The sequence below is a fragment of the Strigops habroptila genome, chromosome 8 (genome assembly GCF_004027225.2).
Source record: "Strigops habroptila isolate Jane chromosome 8, bStrHab1.2.pri, whole genome shotgun sequence".
Taxonomy (NCBI): Eukaryota; Metazoa; Chordata; class Aves; order Psittaciformes; family Psittacidae; genus Strigops; species Strigops habroptila.
Window position 1 is genome coordinate 1,416,333 of NC_044284.2, and position 17,031 is coordinate 1,433,363.

Consider the following 17,031-nt stretch of genomic DNA (forward strand, 5'->3'; position numbering starts at 1 on the left):
GGAAAAATACCAGCCAAGTGCTTGGGAGAAGGATGGTCTATTTAATGACAATGCTGTGTTTGCACTGCAAGGCTGTGGCATTGTGGAAGATGCTATTAAAATGCATCAGAAATGCCAGTCTTTGTGCCAAAGAATTCATGGGCTAAATGACAAGGCACAACAGATGGATGAGCCAAAAAAGAGAGCTGTGGTGGGCTGGAGGAGACAAGGTATTCTTATTCTTAGCCAGCTACCAACAGTGATTGCAGCTTTCACCCACCCTGCCTCTTGTCCTGTTGTACTGTGCTGTGAGAGTCACTAATTCTGCCATTTTCTCTTGTTGTTTAGAATCCATGGCTCCTGCTGAGCTCCACCAGTGCTGTACCTGCACCCTCAGTGAAGGGCTGGGGTTACCACCAAGCATGAGCTCAAATGCCTTGCACACTGGGCTGTCATGAGGACTCTTGAGGGATGGTGCTAAGCACAGGAAGGCTGTAGACTCACTTGACCTAAATGTCAGGTTTGTAGATGTTCTTATGTTCTAAACTTAATTCTTCAATACACAAGGCTTATAAGAGAAGGAATTCAAGCTTTCCAGAAGTCTAAGATTTGCATCTATAGAAAGGCTTTTTGCTTTTCTCTCTGCCCTTGAGTTTCTGCTGCTTCTGGATGCAGGTTTCACCTGGCCCAAAGCTGTAAGGAACTGATCTTTTCCCTAAAGGATTTCTACCTCACTATTGTCTAAGCTTTGTGGAAACTAGTTGTAGAACCATGATATGATGGTCTTTCTTCTCCTAGATTTAATACTGTAGGATTTAATTTCAACTTGTATTCATTTCAAACCCCAGCTGTCATTGAAATCTATCATCATTGCCATTTGGGAAAATTAAGTTATCCTTATTTGCAGCATTGATTTCAGAGTTTAATTCGATTGTTTGGTGACTGCCAATTAGAGTCTAGCTTTAAAAATACATCAGATATCTTCATGCAACTCCTCAAACCTCTTGATCTTTTGCCAAAAGCTAATAGAAAACCTTTCACAGATCCCAGACTGGTTTGTGTTGGAAAGGACCTTAAAGCTCATCCAGTTCCAACCCCCTGCCACGGTCAGGGACACCTTCCACTAGAGCAGGTTGCTCCAAGCCCCTGTGTCCAGTCTGGCCTTGAACACTGCCAGGGATGGGGCAGCCACAGCTTCTCTGGGCACCCTGTGCCAGCGCCTCAGCACCCTCACAGGGAAGAGCTTCTGCCTTATGTGTAAGACCAAAAATAGAGCTGATGATACATCATTGATAAAATTCCTGTTTATGTCAGAAATCTCAGTGCATGGTAATCCTGAAAGTGCTGCTTTCACAGGGAGAAACCAACAAAATAGAAGAGTTTAACTCTCAGGTAGGAACAACCTAAAACTACCCTAAAATATTTCTATTGAATTAAGTGAATGTGCTTAAAGAGGAAGCAAATCCTTAGGCAAAAGTTTTGCAACACAAAAAATACCGTGAATGCATTTCTTTTCAGTGTGACTTTAAACATAATTGATGATTCCTTATATACAATTATATGATTACATTATGATATAATAGGATTTAATATTAATCAGTATTTAATTAATATTGATTGATTAAATCAATGATTAGTTATAATCAACAAATAACTCCAAACAATGAGATTTAGGATATTGCATTTACTGGTTGATGATGAAACTTCTTTTATGCTCCTGGTGCAAGGTTATGGTAAATGACAAGTTTTAAAGGCAACACTTCAAAAAAAGGCATTTGTTTTTAGGTCAGACTATTCCCAAAGTTCAGCTCGAAGCTTCCTCAAAACCCCCATCTCTATGGGACAAAGCTGCCCATCCCTACTCAACACTGCAATTGATTGTACTCCATGTGTACAGAAGGGTGCCAGCCCTTCTCCGTGATTACTCCTGCACTGAGCATCCTTCCTACCAGCTGAGCTTTTAAGTGATCCCATCACTTGCACCATTCTCCTGACCTAGATCATCAGCAAGATACACTGTTTGTACCAACTCGGCTCCTGTACCTCAAGGTTCATAATAACCTGTTCTTTATTCATTTTGGGTGATGACGCAGAGCTGCTACATGCTGCTACACACTACTACATGCAACTACATGCTGCTACATGCCACAGCATGCATGCCTGCAGGACTGTGTCTTGGGGTAGCCACATGCCACTACCACCATACCACATGCTGCTACATGCCACACACAGCCACACACCACTACATGCTGCTAGATGCAGCTATATGCCACTACACACTACACGGCGCTACATGCTACATGGCACTACATGGTACCTGCCACAAGCCACTACACACCACATGCCACTACATGCATGCCTGCAGGACTGTGTCTTGGGGTAGCCACACACCACTACATGCCACATGCCACTAAACACCACATGCAACTACATGCCTCACACAGTTACACGCCACATACAACTACATGACACATGCCACACACTGCCACATGCCACTACACACCACACACCAGTACATGCCACATGTCACTATGCACCATACGCTGCTACACGCTACATGATGCTACATGCCACACGCTGCTACATGCCACTATACACTGCTACATGCTGCTACACACTGCATGCCACACGCCACTACATGCCACATGCCACTACATGCATGCCTGCAGGGCTGTGTCCTGGGGTAGTCACATGCCACTACATGCCACATGCCACTAAAAGCCACATGCAACTTTTACTACTGGGGTACTAGGTCAGGAGAATGGTGCAAGACTGCAAAGGGAGCAGGGCCTTCTTTTCCCATGAGCTACTCAAACTCTACGCTTACCAAGCAAGTAGCCAAAACCAGAGGGAGATCTAACTTGTGGCATTTGCACTTTAAACCTCAGGACAGCCTTGGCACAGGCCTGACACCTCCCTTTTAGCAGAAGATGGCCCTTTTCTGGTCATCTTCTGCCAAGAGCTGACACTATGCAGGCTGTACAGCTCTTCCGTAAGCACAGAAGTGATGTGGAGCATGTAACGTCGATGATTCCACCAGTGAATTACAAAGCTGCTTTGAATGCGTAGGAGCATCCTTAGACCTCAGACAGCCCCTTAATATTTTGGGGATGCTGGTGTCTAATGCACTGCTCTAACCAAGTGTGACATCAGTCGTCTGTGAGTCAGCCACATGACAAGGGCAGCTCAATGAGCAGGCTGCTAAGTGTGGTTCTCATCCTTCCCCTCACACACGGTTGGCTCTTCTGAGAGAAAAAGCAGTGTATTTGTAAAGTGTTATGCTGCTTCGACAGTATGGGTATAACGTCATCTTCTGGGGTTTTCTACTGGGGTTTTTTCCCCCCCTAAGGCTAATTTAAACATAACAGAAAATCTGTCTAGAGAGAATTGTGGCTACACTGAGTCTCCAAGACACAGTGGTACAGTTTCATCCTTACACTAAACCCAGACATCCTGTTCTTAGGAAGAAACATTTAGCCTTATAGCCTACTACCTCTATACTCGTTTTTCTAATCACTGCACTCCCTTGGCTTTTACCCCTGTGTCTCTCACACCTATGCATGACTTGCAGGTGATAAAGTGCATAATTTAAATGTGGTGGCTCATGCATGGCTGAATAGCTGGAAAAAAATCCAGATATGACCAAGTAGCAGTGAGCCACCAAGTGATGGGTACAAACACTTTACGTTTCAAACCTAGCTGTCAGTGTATGTTAGAAACAAAACCTAAAGCATCTGGTGCTGAGACACAGTGAACATTCTCTACATGCACTTATTTCAGTGGAAGCTGATGACATCCTGTGTTTTGCAGCCTGGAGTCCTACAGTTATAATAGATCTTTGTGCTTTCTGCTGGTGAGAATTCCAGCTCCCTTGGGGAACAAGAAAAAGAAGTGGTCTTCCAATACTGCAAGAAGCATTTCCAAACAACCCTAGCACGATTAACTCCTGGCTCTGCTCTGGAAAATGAAGGAAAAGAAGCAACCTGTACCTGTATGCATGCATCATACACAAGAATCTAGAAGACAAAGTAAGGAAAACATTTAACTATACAAAGGACATTGTCTCATTGTCCAAAATGTCTCTGATTTTAGTGTCTCACTGCCCAAAATGTCTCTGATTTTAGTGTCTCACTGCCCAAAATGTCTCTGATTTTAGCCCCTGGAAGTTAAGCAACCAACAGATGAAGGCTGTGCCACAGGAACACAAATTTAGCTGGAGAGTAAGCGCATCAAGTTACTCAGGTTGACAACACCTTGGCCTTTTGCATTCCCACATGAATGGATGAAGCAATAGTGGCACTGAAGTCAAAGGCAAAATTCATAGTGACTTCTGTGAAACCTGGATTTAAACCAGGAGGTTTTGAAGTGGGTGAAGACAGTCTTTTTCCTTCACCTGGAAGAAATGTATCTGTCTGTCCTGCCTCTAAACTCTGACCATTCTGCCAGGAATAGAAACTACATAACCCTGGAAGTTTTCCAGATTCATATTAAACCACTGCAATATTTCTTCTGCAAGTGATTATAATTATGATACAACCTGAATATGCTGAAGAGAAAGTCAGTTGATACAAAGCTAAATGTATTCCAGGAACACCAATTTTCAGTATCTCCCAGAGGTATGTAGACTTTTTACCATGAAAATGAATTCCTGCTTGACCTATGAATTTTCATTGGCAAGTTTTTTCTTTCTCAGGTGTGCAAATGAAGCTCAGATAACCCATTCAGGCTACAGAACCCTAAGATGACACTAGTCTCATTAGGAATAAAACAGGCCAAACTGCCTGGCAGTGCTGATTACCATGTGCTTCAGGTAAACATGATGCCCGAGGCAATCTAAACCTCTCCATCTCGCAGGGTTGTGTGCTGATCAGAGGCTCTGCTAAGCAGAACTCTGACCAGGATCTTAAAATAACCTCTAAAACATTTTTCTGAGATATAGGATACATCATCATGTTATTTTATGAATCATGAAACTGGAAAATATGTAACAGAAACTGTTAAGATTTGATTTGTAATGCTCATTTGTTTCCTCTGATGTTTTTAGAGAATCCACATTTTTCAGAATCTCCATCTCTTCGTTTTAATTCCTTTTCATTTCTGTGTCTTCCAAAGCTTTAGCCTGATTCTCCTTTTGCTATTCCTGAGTAAAAGAAGAATAGCTGTAGTGATAACACTGATCTGCAGAAGGACATCTTGCTTTTATGTTTTAGCTCTGGTGTTGCTCAAATCTGCTACTTTGAATTATTCTGAAAATTACACTGAAACCAAAATCAGGCCCAGAGTGTTTCTTGTGTGGTGACCTGTCAGTTGGCCTGCATGCATTCTGAGTTACCAGATTTCATCCAGTCCTGAAAGCTGCTGCCACCAACACATTTGTTGACCGGAGTCAGTCTCATTCATAACAGGAATTCTTAAGGATCTTTATAGCAGAAAATCCTCAGTGTCAGAACTGTATTTGCTGCTATTTCTAAAGATAAGGTCCTTCTGAAGCAGAGAATCTGCCTTCACTTGTTCTGCATGCTTGAATTATAGTTGTTAGAGATATTTTTTCACTTTTTCACTGTGTATTTCACTTATGTGATACAAACACATCCCTTTGCTACCACTTTGAAATTTTGCCTTCCTCCTTGACCCAATCTTTTTCCATATCTTCCCTTTCTAGAGAGAAAACCCAGCACTTTTTGGTGATGTAATTTCTAAACAATCTGCCCTTCCTTTGGCCTAGACCTCCCAGGTCTTGATGCAAAGTGGATGACAGCAAACCCCAATTTTCTTGTTTGAAGGTAAACAATGTGCTATGGGTATGCTATTTTTGCTGGAATTTAGGATGGGGAGGGACTGTCTGCTGGGAATGGGACAGGGAAAATTAAAGTAAATGAGTGGCAGAAATAAAAAAACCAGGTTGAAATCCTGTTTCCCGTCATCCATTCAACCACCATTCATGAAAGTAATAGCTTTAACATTCAGAGAGCTTTAGTTAAATTGGGTAAGTTTTGTGTTTGAATAGTTGGCTGTCGTTGGATCGCATTAAGAACTTACCTCCTGCTTGCAAACAAAACCTATATCACTTGATGCCAGTCAACCACACTGGGCAACTCCTCTGTCCTTTATACTTGCAAACTTCTCATTGCAACTAAACTATATTGGATTAAATCCCTCTTTATGAGGTACAACTCAATCTTTGGTTCTCCTTAAGCCAGGCACAATGGAATAATCTAAGCTGTCAGGTCCTTTTTCTGATGCTGTTGAAGTGCTGTGCCTGTGCTACAAAGCTCTAGAAAGGCATTCTCAGTAGTCCGAATAGAATTAGGGCACATATGGGAAAATGCAGGGTGGGTGGACACAAGTAGCACAAGCTAAGGGTTTCTTTCTAAATACCATATGATTTGTTGTCAATCTTTCCCTCGAGTGATTTCAGTGCTCAGCTGAAACATGGGAAATGGTTTCAAATCCTTCTGCTGTATAATGGGAGAGCTGAGAACTCACCAAAGAGATTCCTAATCAATGTTTAGGCTCAGGTGCATTGCAGTCAGTCTTTTCCCTTGATGTCTCTTTTCCTTGTACTGAATACCTACAGGTTCATCAGTTCCAAGGGCGCCATAGATCTGTAGTTCAATAATTAGAACTCACTCATTAGGGCTCACACAGGCTCTAGGCTCTGCTCCTGTGGCTGAATAACATAGAAGTCTTAAAAGTTCCTTAGGAGACCATTCTGTTAAGTGAATGCTCCCAGAGCAGCTGGGTGGTGAAGAGATCTCTACCTCCTTTTAGATCTAGCTGTAAATGACTTGCTGAAGGCCTTGAACATCCACACCAGAGAGGAGAACTTGCCCGCTTCGTATGGGAACTGTACACAGAGCTCAGTCAAAGTTCTCCATTGCTTGCAGAATCCTTTGCCTTGTTCCTTGTAACAGCTCCAGGGAGCTTCTAGGGGAGCTACAAGTATGCAGTTAATATTGCATTAGGCAACTCTTTTGAGCTCTGTACTTCATCCCATCTTGCTACAGGCCAAGGCACAGCGCACCGAAAGGCACAGTTCCGTTGTGTCTTGCCGGATCTCTATATCGTCCCCTGAATTAGAGTTATGTCCAAGCTGAAGTCCAGCAATCTCCCTTCCTGGTTGGATTCCCAAAGCAACAAAGAGAGCACAGACAGTGAGGAAGCCCCTGCCTTTTTCTAGGGGCTTCTCCAAGCCTCTCTCTCTTATACAAAGCTAATGTAAGTATATGGCACAGCAAGCACCTCCATCAAAGGGCTTTTCCTGAGCAGGCCCAATTCCACTGGTGGGATGTGCCTGATGCTTCCATCTCACCAGCCTCTGGCTGGTGGCTTAATTTGGGTTAGCTTCTGACCACCTACAGGTATCTGGGGAGCGCAGGGGGCAGGGACGTTCCACTGTCACCTAAAACCTGTTCTCAACCCAACCCCTTCTAGCTCCTATAGAATCTCCAAAGCCCTGCAAGTGCACGTGAAAGAAAATACTTTTTGTTTTATATTTCACCCAATGTTTAGATGTTAATATTTCATATGTTAAGCATTATATATATGTTTATGCTTTTATTTAGTTATAGTTGACTTTCATCATATTTTGCCATTAAGTTCTTCACATTATTTCCACAATCTCTCTCTGAGGTAAGTTCATGGTGCCTCAAAGAACCTTGGTCACCTCCCTGACACCGTTTGCTCAACCCATAAACCATTTTTACCTCCCTCTTACTGCTGTGCCATTAAACACATCCCCATCACACCAATTCCCTTAAGCTTAACCTGTATGTGCTCCTGATCTTCCAGAAGCACCAAAGTGACTCTGCTTTCCAGGGGGTAGATGCCTCCAAGTGACACACCAAGCAGCTAGTGCCTCTGCAACTCCACCTGCTCCCAGCAGAGCAGCCATAGCAGGGTTTGCTCTGTGAGATGTGCCGAGACCCACATTCCATTTCCAAACCTGGCATTTTTAGCTCTGTGAGAGGAAGCACGTAATCCAGTGCTTGGTAAAAACACCACTGATGATCACTGTGAGGACACGTCTGTTTTCCCAAGCATTCCCCCATGGATGTGATTTTTATTCTAGCCAAGCAGCGTTTGCCTAGCAGCCAGCCCTTCTTGAACATGTCCTCCTCCTGCGGGGTTCCTCTGCACACAACATGCTTTAGTTGCCCAAATCTTTCCTTTTCCGAGCAATTCCTAGCAATAATTCCTTTTGACCAGGCTGCAAGAAGAGGTTCATTATGGGGGGGGGCTCTGATTTCGGTACGGCAAAGCATCACGTAGGGATTTGCACCAGGCGGTGCGGCAGCATCGCCCTCTCCGCGGGCGAGCGGCATCCCCCGCGCCCGGCTCCGCGCCCGCGGCACTCACCTCCACGAAGTAGAAGCAGGGCAGGAGCGTGACGCTGTCCTTGGTCACTTTGCCCTTGGGCCGCTCCTTGGCGGACATGCTGCCGGGGCTGCGCCGGCCGCTCGCAGCCGCGCTCCGCTCCCCTCCGCTCCGCTCCGCTCCGCTCCGCCCGCAGCCCCGCGCCGAGCCCCGCACCGCCCGCGAGCGCGTCCCCGGCGCCGAGCGAGCGCGGGGCTGACGTCAGGAGGCTGCGGGCTGCGGGGTCCCGGCCGCGTTAACTCCTTCGCAGCCGCGATGCGCTGGGACACAGGGAAGTGCTGGGGCACAGGGGTGCGCTGGGACACAGGGTGCGCTGGGGCACAAGGAAGTGCTGGGGCACACGGAAGTGCTGGGACACAGGGAAGTGCTGGGGCACAGGGTGCGCTGGGGCACAGAGATGCTCTAGGACACAGGGATGCGCTGGGGCACAGGGTGCGCTGGGACACAGGGATGCGCTGGGGCACAGGGAAGCGCTGGGACACAGGGAAGCGCTGGGACACAGGGAAGCGCTGGCTGCGGCGAGTGGCTGGAGGTGTACGGGCATGAGACGGGGTGAGAGACTGAGCGTGAGCCAGCGGCCCAGAAACCACCCATGTGCTGGGCTGCATCCCCAGAGCGTGAGCAGCAGGTCGGGAGAGGTGATCCTGCCGCTCTGCTCTGCTCTGGTGAGACCCCACTTGCAGCACTGTGTGCAGTGCTGGTGTCCTCAGCATAAGAAGGACACGGAGCTGTTGGAGCAAGTCCAGAGGAGGCCACGAGGATGGTCAGGGGCTTCACCTCCCATATGAAGACAGACTGAGAACATTGGGACCATTCTACTGCTGTGTTTCACAGAAGCAGGGTCAAAGCCCCAAACTCCCCACAGAGCATGCTGTACACCCCTGTGCCTGCAGGGATCATGAAATCATAGAATCACAGACTGGTTTGGGTTGGAAAGGGCCTTAAGATCATTCAGCTCCAACCCCCTGCCACGGGCAGGGACACCTTCCACTAGAGCAGGTTGCTCCAAGCCCCTGTGTCCAACCTGGCCTTGAACACTGCCAGGGATGGGGCAGCCACAGCTTCTCTGGGCACCCTGTGCCAGCGCCTCAGCACCCTCACAGGGAAGAGCTTCTGCCTTAGATCTAACCTGAACTTCCCCTGGTTCAGTTTGAACCCATCACCCCTTGTCCTGTCGCTCCAGTCCCTGATGCAGAGTCCCTCTCTGGCATCCTTGTAGCCCCCTTCAGACACTGGAAGCTGCTCTGAGGTCTCCACGCAGCTTCTCTTCTTCAGCCTGTCTCCATACAGGAGGTGCTGCAGCCCCTGATCATCCTCGTGGCCTCCTCTGGACTTGCTCCAACAGCTCCATGTCCTTCTCGTCTCAATGATGTAGCAGGTCTGCTTTGCACTAGTCTAAAGGTGATAGTGATGGCCAAGTCTGGATATGGCTAGGGTGAATTTCCCACCCTTCTCTCTGGGTTTTCAACTTGTTCTGTGTTGGGACTCAGCTCTAGCAACCACTTTCTCAAATTAAGGAACCAAGGTACAGCTGAGGTGCTACTCCATCATTTCTCTCTTGCTGTGCTTCTCACAATGTGGTCCTAGCTTCTGCCTTACCTGCCCAAGCCTCAGAGGGCAGCACCTGACAGTCTCTATGCAGAGGGTCTGTATCATTCTTCATCTTGTGGTATCCAGAGAGGGCTGCACTCATTTGGACCTTTTATGCTGAGCTAACATAATGGAGTAAGAGTATTTCTTCTCCACTTCTCAAGACTGACATTTAGGTTCCTGTGTGTCCTCTTTAGAACACATGAATATTGATGGAAACAGAAAAAATCCTTTGCCGAGTGTAATGATAAAGCTTTCGGACTGATTAGTCTATATATTAACACCTGGAAACACACAAGTTCCCTCAATGCTGTTGCATTCAGCTTTTGTGACAGGTATTAGAAACTATGGGATTGATTCAGATTTGCATAAAAGTACCTTGGGTTTCTCTAGGAGTACAAGCAGTCTTCAAGTGGGTTTAACATACATTTATATCTTTATGAAATGCCCTTAACATTGGTATGACAGAGTGAAATAGCTTTTGTGTAAATGAATGTATTGGGTTTGCGTGGCAAGGTTTGGGGAGGGGGGTGGGGTATGGGGGACACACACAGGGGTGGCTCCTGTTAGAAGCTGCCAGAAGCTTCTCTTTCCCATAGAGCCAATGCCAACCAGCTCCGAGATGGGCCTGTCACTGACCAAAGCCCACTCCATCAGCAATGGTGGTAGTGCCTCTGGGATAATGTATTTAAGAAAGCAGGAAAAGCAAACAGCAACTTCAGCTGGAGAGAGGAGTGAGAATATGTGAGAAACAGCCCTGCAGGCAGCAAGGCCGGTGCAGGAGGAGGCAGGAGGTGCTACAGGAGCTGGAGCAGAGATTGCCCTGCAGCCCTTGGTGCAGCCCATGGTGAGGCAGGCTGAGCCCTGCAGCCCATGGAGGTTAACAAGGGAGCAGATACCCACCTGCAGCCCATGGAGGACCCTATATACTACCTGGAGCAGGTGGATGCTTGAAGAAAGCTGTTGTCCCATGGGAAGCCTGTGCTGGAGCAGGTTTGCTGGCAGGAGCTGTGACCCCATGTGGGACCCATGCTGGAGCAGCCTGTTCCTGGAGGCCTGCCCCCCCACAGAAGGGCCCTACACTGGAGCAGTTCATGAAGAACTGCAGCACATGAGAAGGACTCATGGAGAAGTCTATGGAAGGCCCTCTGCCATGGGAGGGACCATGCTGGAGCAGGGGAGGAGTGTGAGGAGTCCTCCCCCGAGGAGGAAGGAGCTGCAGAGACAACATGTGATGAGCTGATGGCAACCCCCATTCCCCATCCCCCTGTGTCGCTCAGGTGGGAGGAGGTGGAGAATCTGGGAGTGAAGTTAAGCCTGGGAAGAAGTGGGGGGGGGGAATGTATTTTAAGATTCAGTTTTATTTCTCATTCTCCTGCTCTAATTTGACTGGTAATAACTTAATTTCCCTGAGTTGAATCTGTTTGCCTGTGACTAATTGCTGAGTGATTTCCCTGTCCCTATCTCAACCCACAAGCCTTTCCTTATATCTTTTCTCCACTGTCCAGCTGAGGAGGAGGGTGATAGAACAGCATTGGTGGGCATCTGGCATCCAGCTTGGTCAGCCCACCACAGTGAGTATCTCATCTATACCATCCCCTACAGGGAAATGTGTTGGTGATAAAAAATTCAGGAAACGCCTCCCATCCTTTTCAATCAAGATAGTCTTAGGAGAAAGTGTGGTGCATGATGCATGATGTATGTGTTTAGGACCAGGCAACATGGTCTAGTGTGAGGCGTCCCTGCCCATGGCAGGGAGTTGGAACTGGATGAGCTTAAGGTCCTCTCCAGCCCAAACCATTCTATGATTATCTGTGTGCAGGACAGTCATGTTATAGGATCTGCATTCACTCTGACAGCTCTTTTTTTTTTTTTACCCACCTTCAAGCAATCTCTGTAACAGGAAAATGTCATGGAAACATGTTAGCACAAAGCATAAACCCCTTTGTTTATGCTTTGCTTCAGCAAAACCCATTGAGTTTCTGAAAAATGTAAAGAACTTGGGGAACTAAGAGCTAAAATCCATAGATCTGGAGTATAGGCCTCTTGTGACTCGTCAGGAATGGGATTTTAAGACGAGAGATTGGTTTTTCCTTCAACAGAACCGAACCATGGCCATCGGTGGGTGCCCCTGGTGATTCCAAGCTGAGCTCTTAAAACTTTGCCCCCTCTTAAAGAAGTACTATCAGAGGAGCTTCTCTAGGTGAAGAAAACCCTTTCCTTTGCACTAGTCAGGCAGACAGCAGCTTCCACAGTTATTAGAAACATGGTTTGCAATCATTTCTCAGCACAGCCTAGGGTGTTGGCAGAGCTGCACTGCTAATGACTGCAGGTCCTTAGCTCTTTACCCAGGTGCTCTCTTCCCTCTGCAGCAAAGTCTGCCTGTATTCCCAGGCTTTGGCAAGTGTTGGGCACGGGCAATGACTGTGGTTTCGCTGTGCCATAGAAACAGAAAGCACGCTGCAGAAGCAGGGCTGTGTCACTGAATAACCCCCTTGCAAAAGCAGGATGAAATCATTTGAGGAAGAACTGGAATTGGCTGAGAGCTGGTGAGTCTGTGGCTGGTCAGAGAGTGGCACTGGGGGTTGTAGCAAGCGAAGTTTGGCCCGAGGCTACAGCAGCTGCAGTGGCTATTACTGCTGTTTAGTAGCTTAAGAAAACTCCCTTTCCCCTGGTCACCACCATTTCCCTGCACAAAGGCCATTTCTGGGAATGTACATGGATGAGGGTTAACTGTTTCTTATTATATAGATGGATGGTTTGGGTTCATTTTGCCCACTGAGCATGGAATAAATGATGTGAACTCAGCATATTAAAACAGTAATACTCTTCTGGAGAAAGAGTAGCATATGGGCAATGGGTTCTGCTGTGTGGAACTGACAGATGATTTTTGTTCTGCTTTGCTTGCCATATCAGAATGCAGAAATGTGGCTCTGTGTGTGTATATATATATATATTCTTTTTTTTCCCCCAGTCCCTTGGGAAAATGGCTGGCTGGGGGAATTTGGATTTTTTCCTTACTTTTCCATGTTTCCAGTGCAAATTTTCCTCTTTGTCCCATCTGTAGCTCCCATGTGAGCCGCACAAAGCACGCTTGGATAGATGGTATGTGACAGCACTGGGAAATTCCTAGTGGAACAAGCTCCAAACATACAACAGAGATGCACAGTGCAGATGGGAGAGTTCAGTTCTGCTGGGAAGTTGTAATTGCATTGAGCAATTGTTTCCTCACTATCCCTAATAATCTTCTGTTTCTGTAAAGCTCTGTCTTCTAATGTCTTTGGCTACTAGATATAGGTCACAGCTTTAAAGTAGCAGATGACTGATTCCTGGCTTTTCTGCTGCCTTTTACACTGCAGTGTTTGGTCTAGAAAATGAATTTTGCATGAGTCATGCTAGGATCATTCTTCTGAATCCATGGCTTTAAATACTATTATGAACATATCTACATAGTGTGTTTCAGACATAAGTGCCTGTGCTTTCTGGCCTTAGGCGAGTTTTGGGTTGCAAGCTATGGGGCTGCATAATGCTGGACTGTGGTTTGTATGAACTGCTTCCCCCTAAGTCAGCATCGGGCTGTATGGCTATGTGGCTTTTTAATGAAGCTGCCTTGTGGCTGGCTAATGTGGAATGTGGGAAAAGGAGTTTATGTATTATGCCCATTATGCTTTTATTTTGAGGCTGATAATGGCGTATTCTTGGTTACCTGGATACATCTGGGTTGAAGATCTTAGTTAGAGGCATGAAACCAGCAGAATGTGGAAATTCCAGACTGTTTCTGCAGTGCCAGTGCTTATCAATGGTTTAAAGAACCAATGGCTCTTTGTGTAGGTATCAGTAAGGCACAAATCTGGATTTTTATGTGGTGAAATGTCACAGAGGTTTTGCTTGAATCTGAACAACAGAGATTTTGCTTAAATCTAGGCCAGTTACTCATCACCAGCTAATTAAACATCAGCCTCTTGGTGCATGAGCCGAGGCAGAGGTCGAGTGACAAACTGCATCATGCAATTACCAGTAGTACCCATTTGTCTCAATGGGAATGCAGAATTCCCAGCAGGAATCCTGTTTGCCCTGCAGTCTGTGTGAAATACCATGTCAGAAAGGGGCTGATGTACATATCTGACATTTTGAGCACTACTGCTGCAATAGCCTGTTGATATTAATCCATGCCTATCTAACCAATGCACGTATTTGCTTCTGAACGTAGTTTTGCCATTTCCAAGACTGATGTCATGTTTTTTCCAAGTGAACCCTCTTCTCATTTTTTTTGTCCTTAAAGTAACATGCATGAGGACAATGTTGTTCCATACATCTTAATGAAAAATGTATGCTTCAAATCCTGTGAACATGACAAACCTCTCAAAGCATAGCTTTGAGAAGGGAATTTAGCAAGTGAATAGTGAAAACACAAGGTGGTCACTTACTCACAGGAGGTGGCAGGTAAAATGCCTAGAATACAGAAATATGTATTTTTTCAGAGTGTTCTGAGATGTTTCAAATTCACAATAGACCAAAATTTGTTGGATTTGCAATATTGAAGCCCAACGTTAACCTTCCTACAAGGACATCAATTCTTTTGGAAATCTGTGATCCCAGTGCTAAGGGCACAAATGAGGTGACCTCAGGACTGAAGAAAACTTCTGTCCCCCACCATTCTATACTCGTTTTCACTGTTACTTACTAAAACCAAGGCATAAGAACCTGCCCTATGTGTACATCTGCACATCAATATGTTTTTAGAACCTGGGTGATTATTCCTTGGTATAAATAAAGATAGAACCGTACAGTTTGCACTATCATTAGTGAAAATAGCTGAGGATTTAGCACTTGATTTTAAAACATGATGCCCAGCAATAGTGCCTTCATACTAGAGGTATGCCCATCAGTCATGCTGCTTCAACATCCCTCATTCTCTGGGTAGCTTAGCATCTGGTAGAATAGCTCAAAATGTTTCTACAACCTCAAAACCTCAGAAAAAGATCTTCTGACTTGAACATCTGCAGGTGGCTCAGCAGAGGCTCTCCAGTCAGCCTTGGTATCCTACGTTTTGATTTCCAAATTGTCCTATTATATGGATAATTGTATCCAAATGGGAACAGACAAGAAAGCGGGAAGCCTTAGCTCCACTCCTACCAAACTCTGTATCTAGAATGGAAATGAAACTGAACATAGATGTACACAATCAAGAGCTAAAAAAGCGACTTCATCCAAACACTTGTAAATCCATGAAAAGCAAGGCAATCTTCCTTTGAAATACTACTTTAAAAAGCCCACAGCATTTTCCATACTCGGATCTCAAATGAATATGCAGTTTAATGAGATACCAGGAACTGTTTAAAATCTCTTTTTCCCACTGTGGGCAAATGGATGTCACCTTACCTGGTTTTCAGCTGTACTCCTGAATTGCACCGGAGCAGAGTTATTGATAGCTTTAGTCTAACTCGAATTAAAAAGCACACTGTTGGATTTTGGAAGAAGCAAAAGCCTTACAGGAATTTTCTTAATTCCAAATGAATTCAAACATACAATAGTGCACTTTTCATCTTTCCCAGGAGTCCATTTATGCTGATTGAGGGATTTATTTGTTTGGGATTTAAAAGGCTTTGAAAACAGCACATTAATATAAGCACTTATTTGGTAGAATGCGGTTTTCATGTGTGTTTCATTACTATTATTTGCCTTCCTGCCTTGGCAGAATGCTTTCCAGATACAAATTCTAATGATAAATAGGGAAATGTGACCAATTGCAAATTATATGTCTAAAAAGAGGGAAAATATATGAAGGAGGTGATATTTTTGTTACTGCTTACTAAATTTTCCTGTTCTTTGAATGAGGTCGTCAATCTCTTTAATGGCAATAATTTGTTTCTACTATTTTTTTCCTGCACCTAATACACCATTTGGACAATAGTCAAGTTCACTGTTTTGATGGAAAATTCTGCACTTAATTTATCATAATTCAGTAAGAGTGTGGGAGTGTTTCCCTTCATTCACACTGGAATTAAGTTCAGATAGTCTGACCTGCTGTTAGAAGATCCTAATGGTTCTGAATGTCACTGGAGTAGAAGTAGGGCAAGTAATTAGCAAACCTTTCTTATTTACGTACATGCCACTTGATGAGTATGCAGATGAACTCTATCCCTCTCTTGAATACCAGATGGAAAGTGTTTATGGCTGAGATATGATCGGCTGGTTTATTTATGGTTCAAAAGAAGATGCAACCCAGTGACTGCACCTATCATTTTAATTGAATAGGTTAAAATGCTACATTTTTAATCACTGTGATGTCAAGATTACAACCACTGTTAAGAGGATAGAAATTATTAACACCTTCCTAAGGGTTAAAGTGTATCCATTAATCTGTTAATGGATTGGTAGCTGAACCAGGGATTGATTATTGATTTGTCTTGGGATATAGATGTAAGGTTTGGAGATTCGAGGAAGGAAGTGATGCTCCAGAAGCAGGTATCACTGCCCATAATACACGCTACACATTTTTGTATGTTCTTCTTTTACTTTATGCTCTCCAGATGCTTGTGCATCTCTTGTCTCTTCCATATGATTTCCCCATTTTCCTTACTGTTTCATCATCCCAGTTCCCTAAATCCACTTTCTACACACTTTTTCTTTCTTCTGTCTTCATGTCTTGTTCGCTCCCTCCTACATAGCTTCTTACTTTTCTTGCCTCCTCCCCCATCCTCCCTTCCTTCTCCTTTTCTCTCATCCAGCTCTTTCAGTTTTCCACTTTAATTTTCTCACCCTCTTTCATTTACTTTCCCCATGACTATTTCCAAACTCTCTGCTCCTTTCTCCACAGGGCTCCACTTTGCTTTTCCCTGTCCTGCTGTCTCCTGGGTACTGCCGGCCAACCAGCCTTGCTTAGGTCAAGAGTTCATTGTGTCAGTAAGCAGAAACCAGGAGACTAAGCCTGAAGAGCAATACAACACCCTTCTCTTTACTTGTGTTTGTGCCCTCAGCTCACCAGACGCCTCTTAGCATTACCTGTACCAAGGTCGTTGCTGCCACTGTGACACCATCCCATTTGCACAGGCAGAAGTGACCCTGAGGAGCTGCCCGAGGTAT

At 45.2% G+C, this 17,031-nt stretch overlaps 2 protein-coding genes across 8 annotated transcripts in view; one reads left to right on the top strand and one right to left on the bottom strand.

Annotated features, from left to right (window-relative positions):
* PLPPR4 (phospholipid phosphatase related 4) overlaps positions 1–8,543 on the bottom strand; it is a 35,509-nt gene extending 26,966 nt beyond the window's left edge. Inside the window, exon 1 of the mRNA XM_030493797.1 lies at positions 8,338–8,543. Within this exon, the coding sequence (XP_030349657.1) occupies positions 8,338–8,415 (78 nt within the window). The 5' untranslated portion in view covers positions 8,416–8,543. The remainder of the gene's footprint in view (positions 1–8,337) is intronic.
* The window catches only part of PLPPR5 (phospholipid phosphatase related 5), a 139,924-nt gene that overhangs the window by 26,717 nt on the left and 96,176 nt on the right, over positions 1–17,031 (top strand). For 3 of the 7 annotated variants that reach the window (XM_030493799.1, XM_030493800.1, XM_030493802.1), the window contains one exon: positions 5,642–5,762. The gene's annotated coding sequence lies outside the window, so the exon portion shown is untranslated. Of the gene's footprint in view, positions 1–4,009; positions 4,596–4,672; positions 4,790–5,641; positions 5,763–11,302; positions 11,520–16,811; positions 17,028–17,031 lie in introns of those variants that run through there. The other 4 variants (XM_030493801.1, XM_030493807.1, XM_030493805.1 and 1 more) reach the window with 4 other exon arrangements.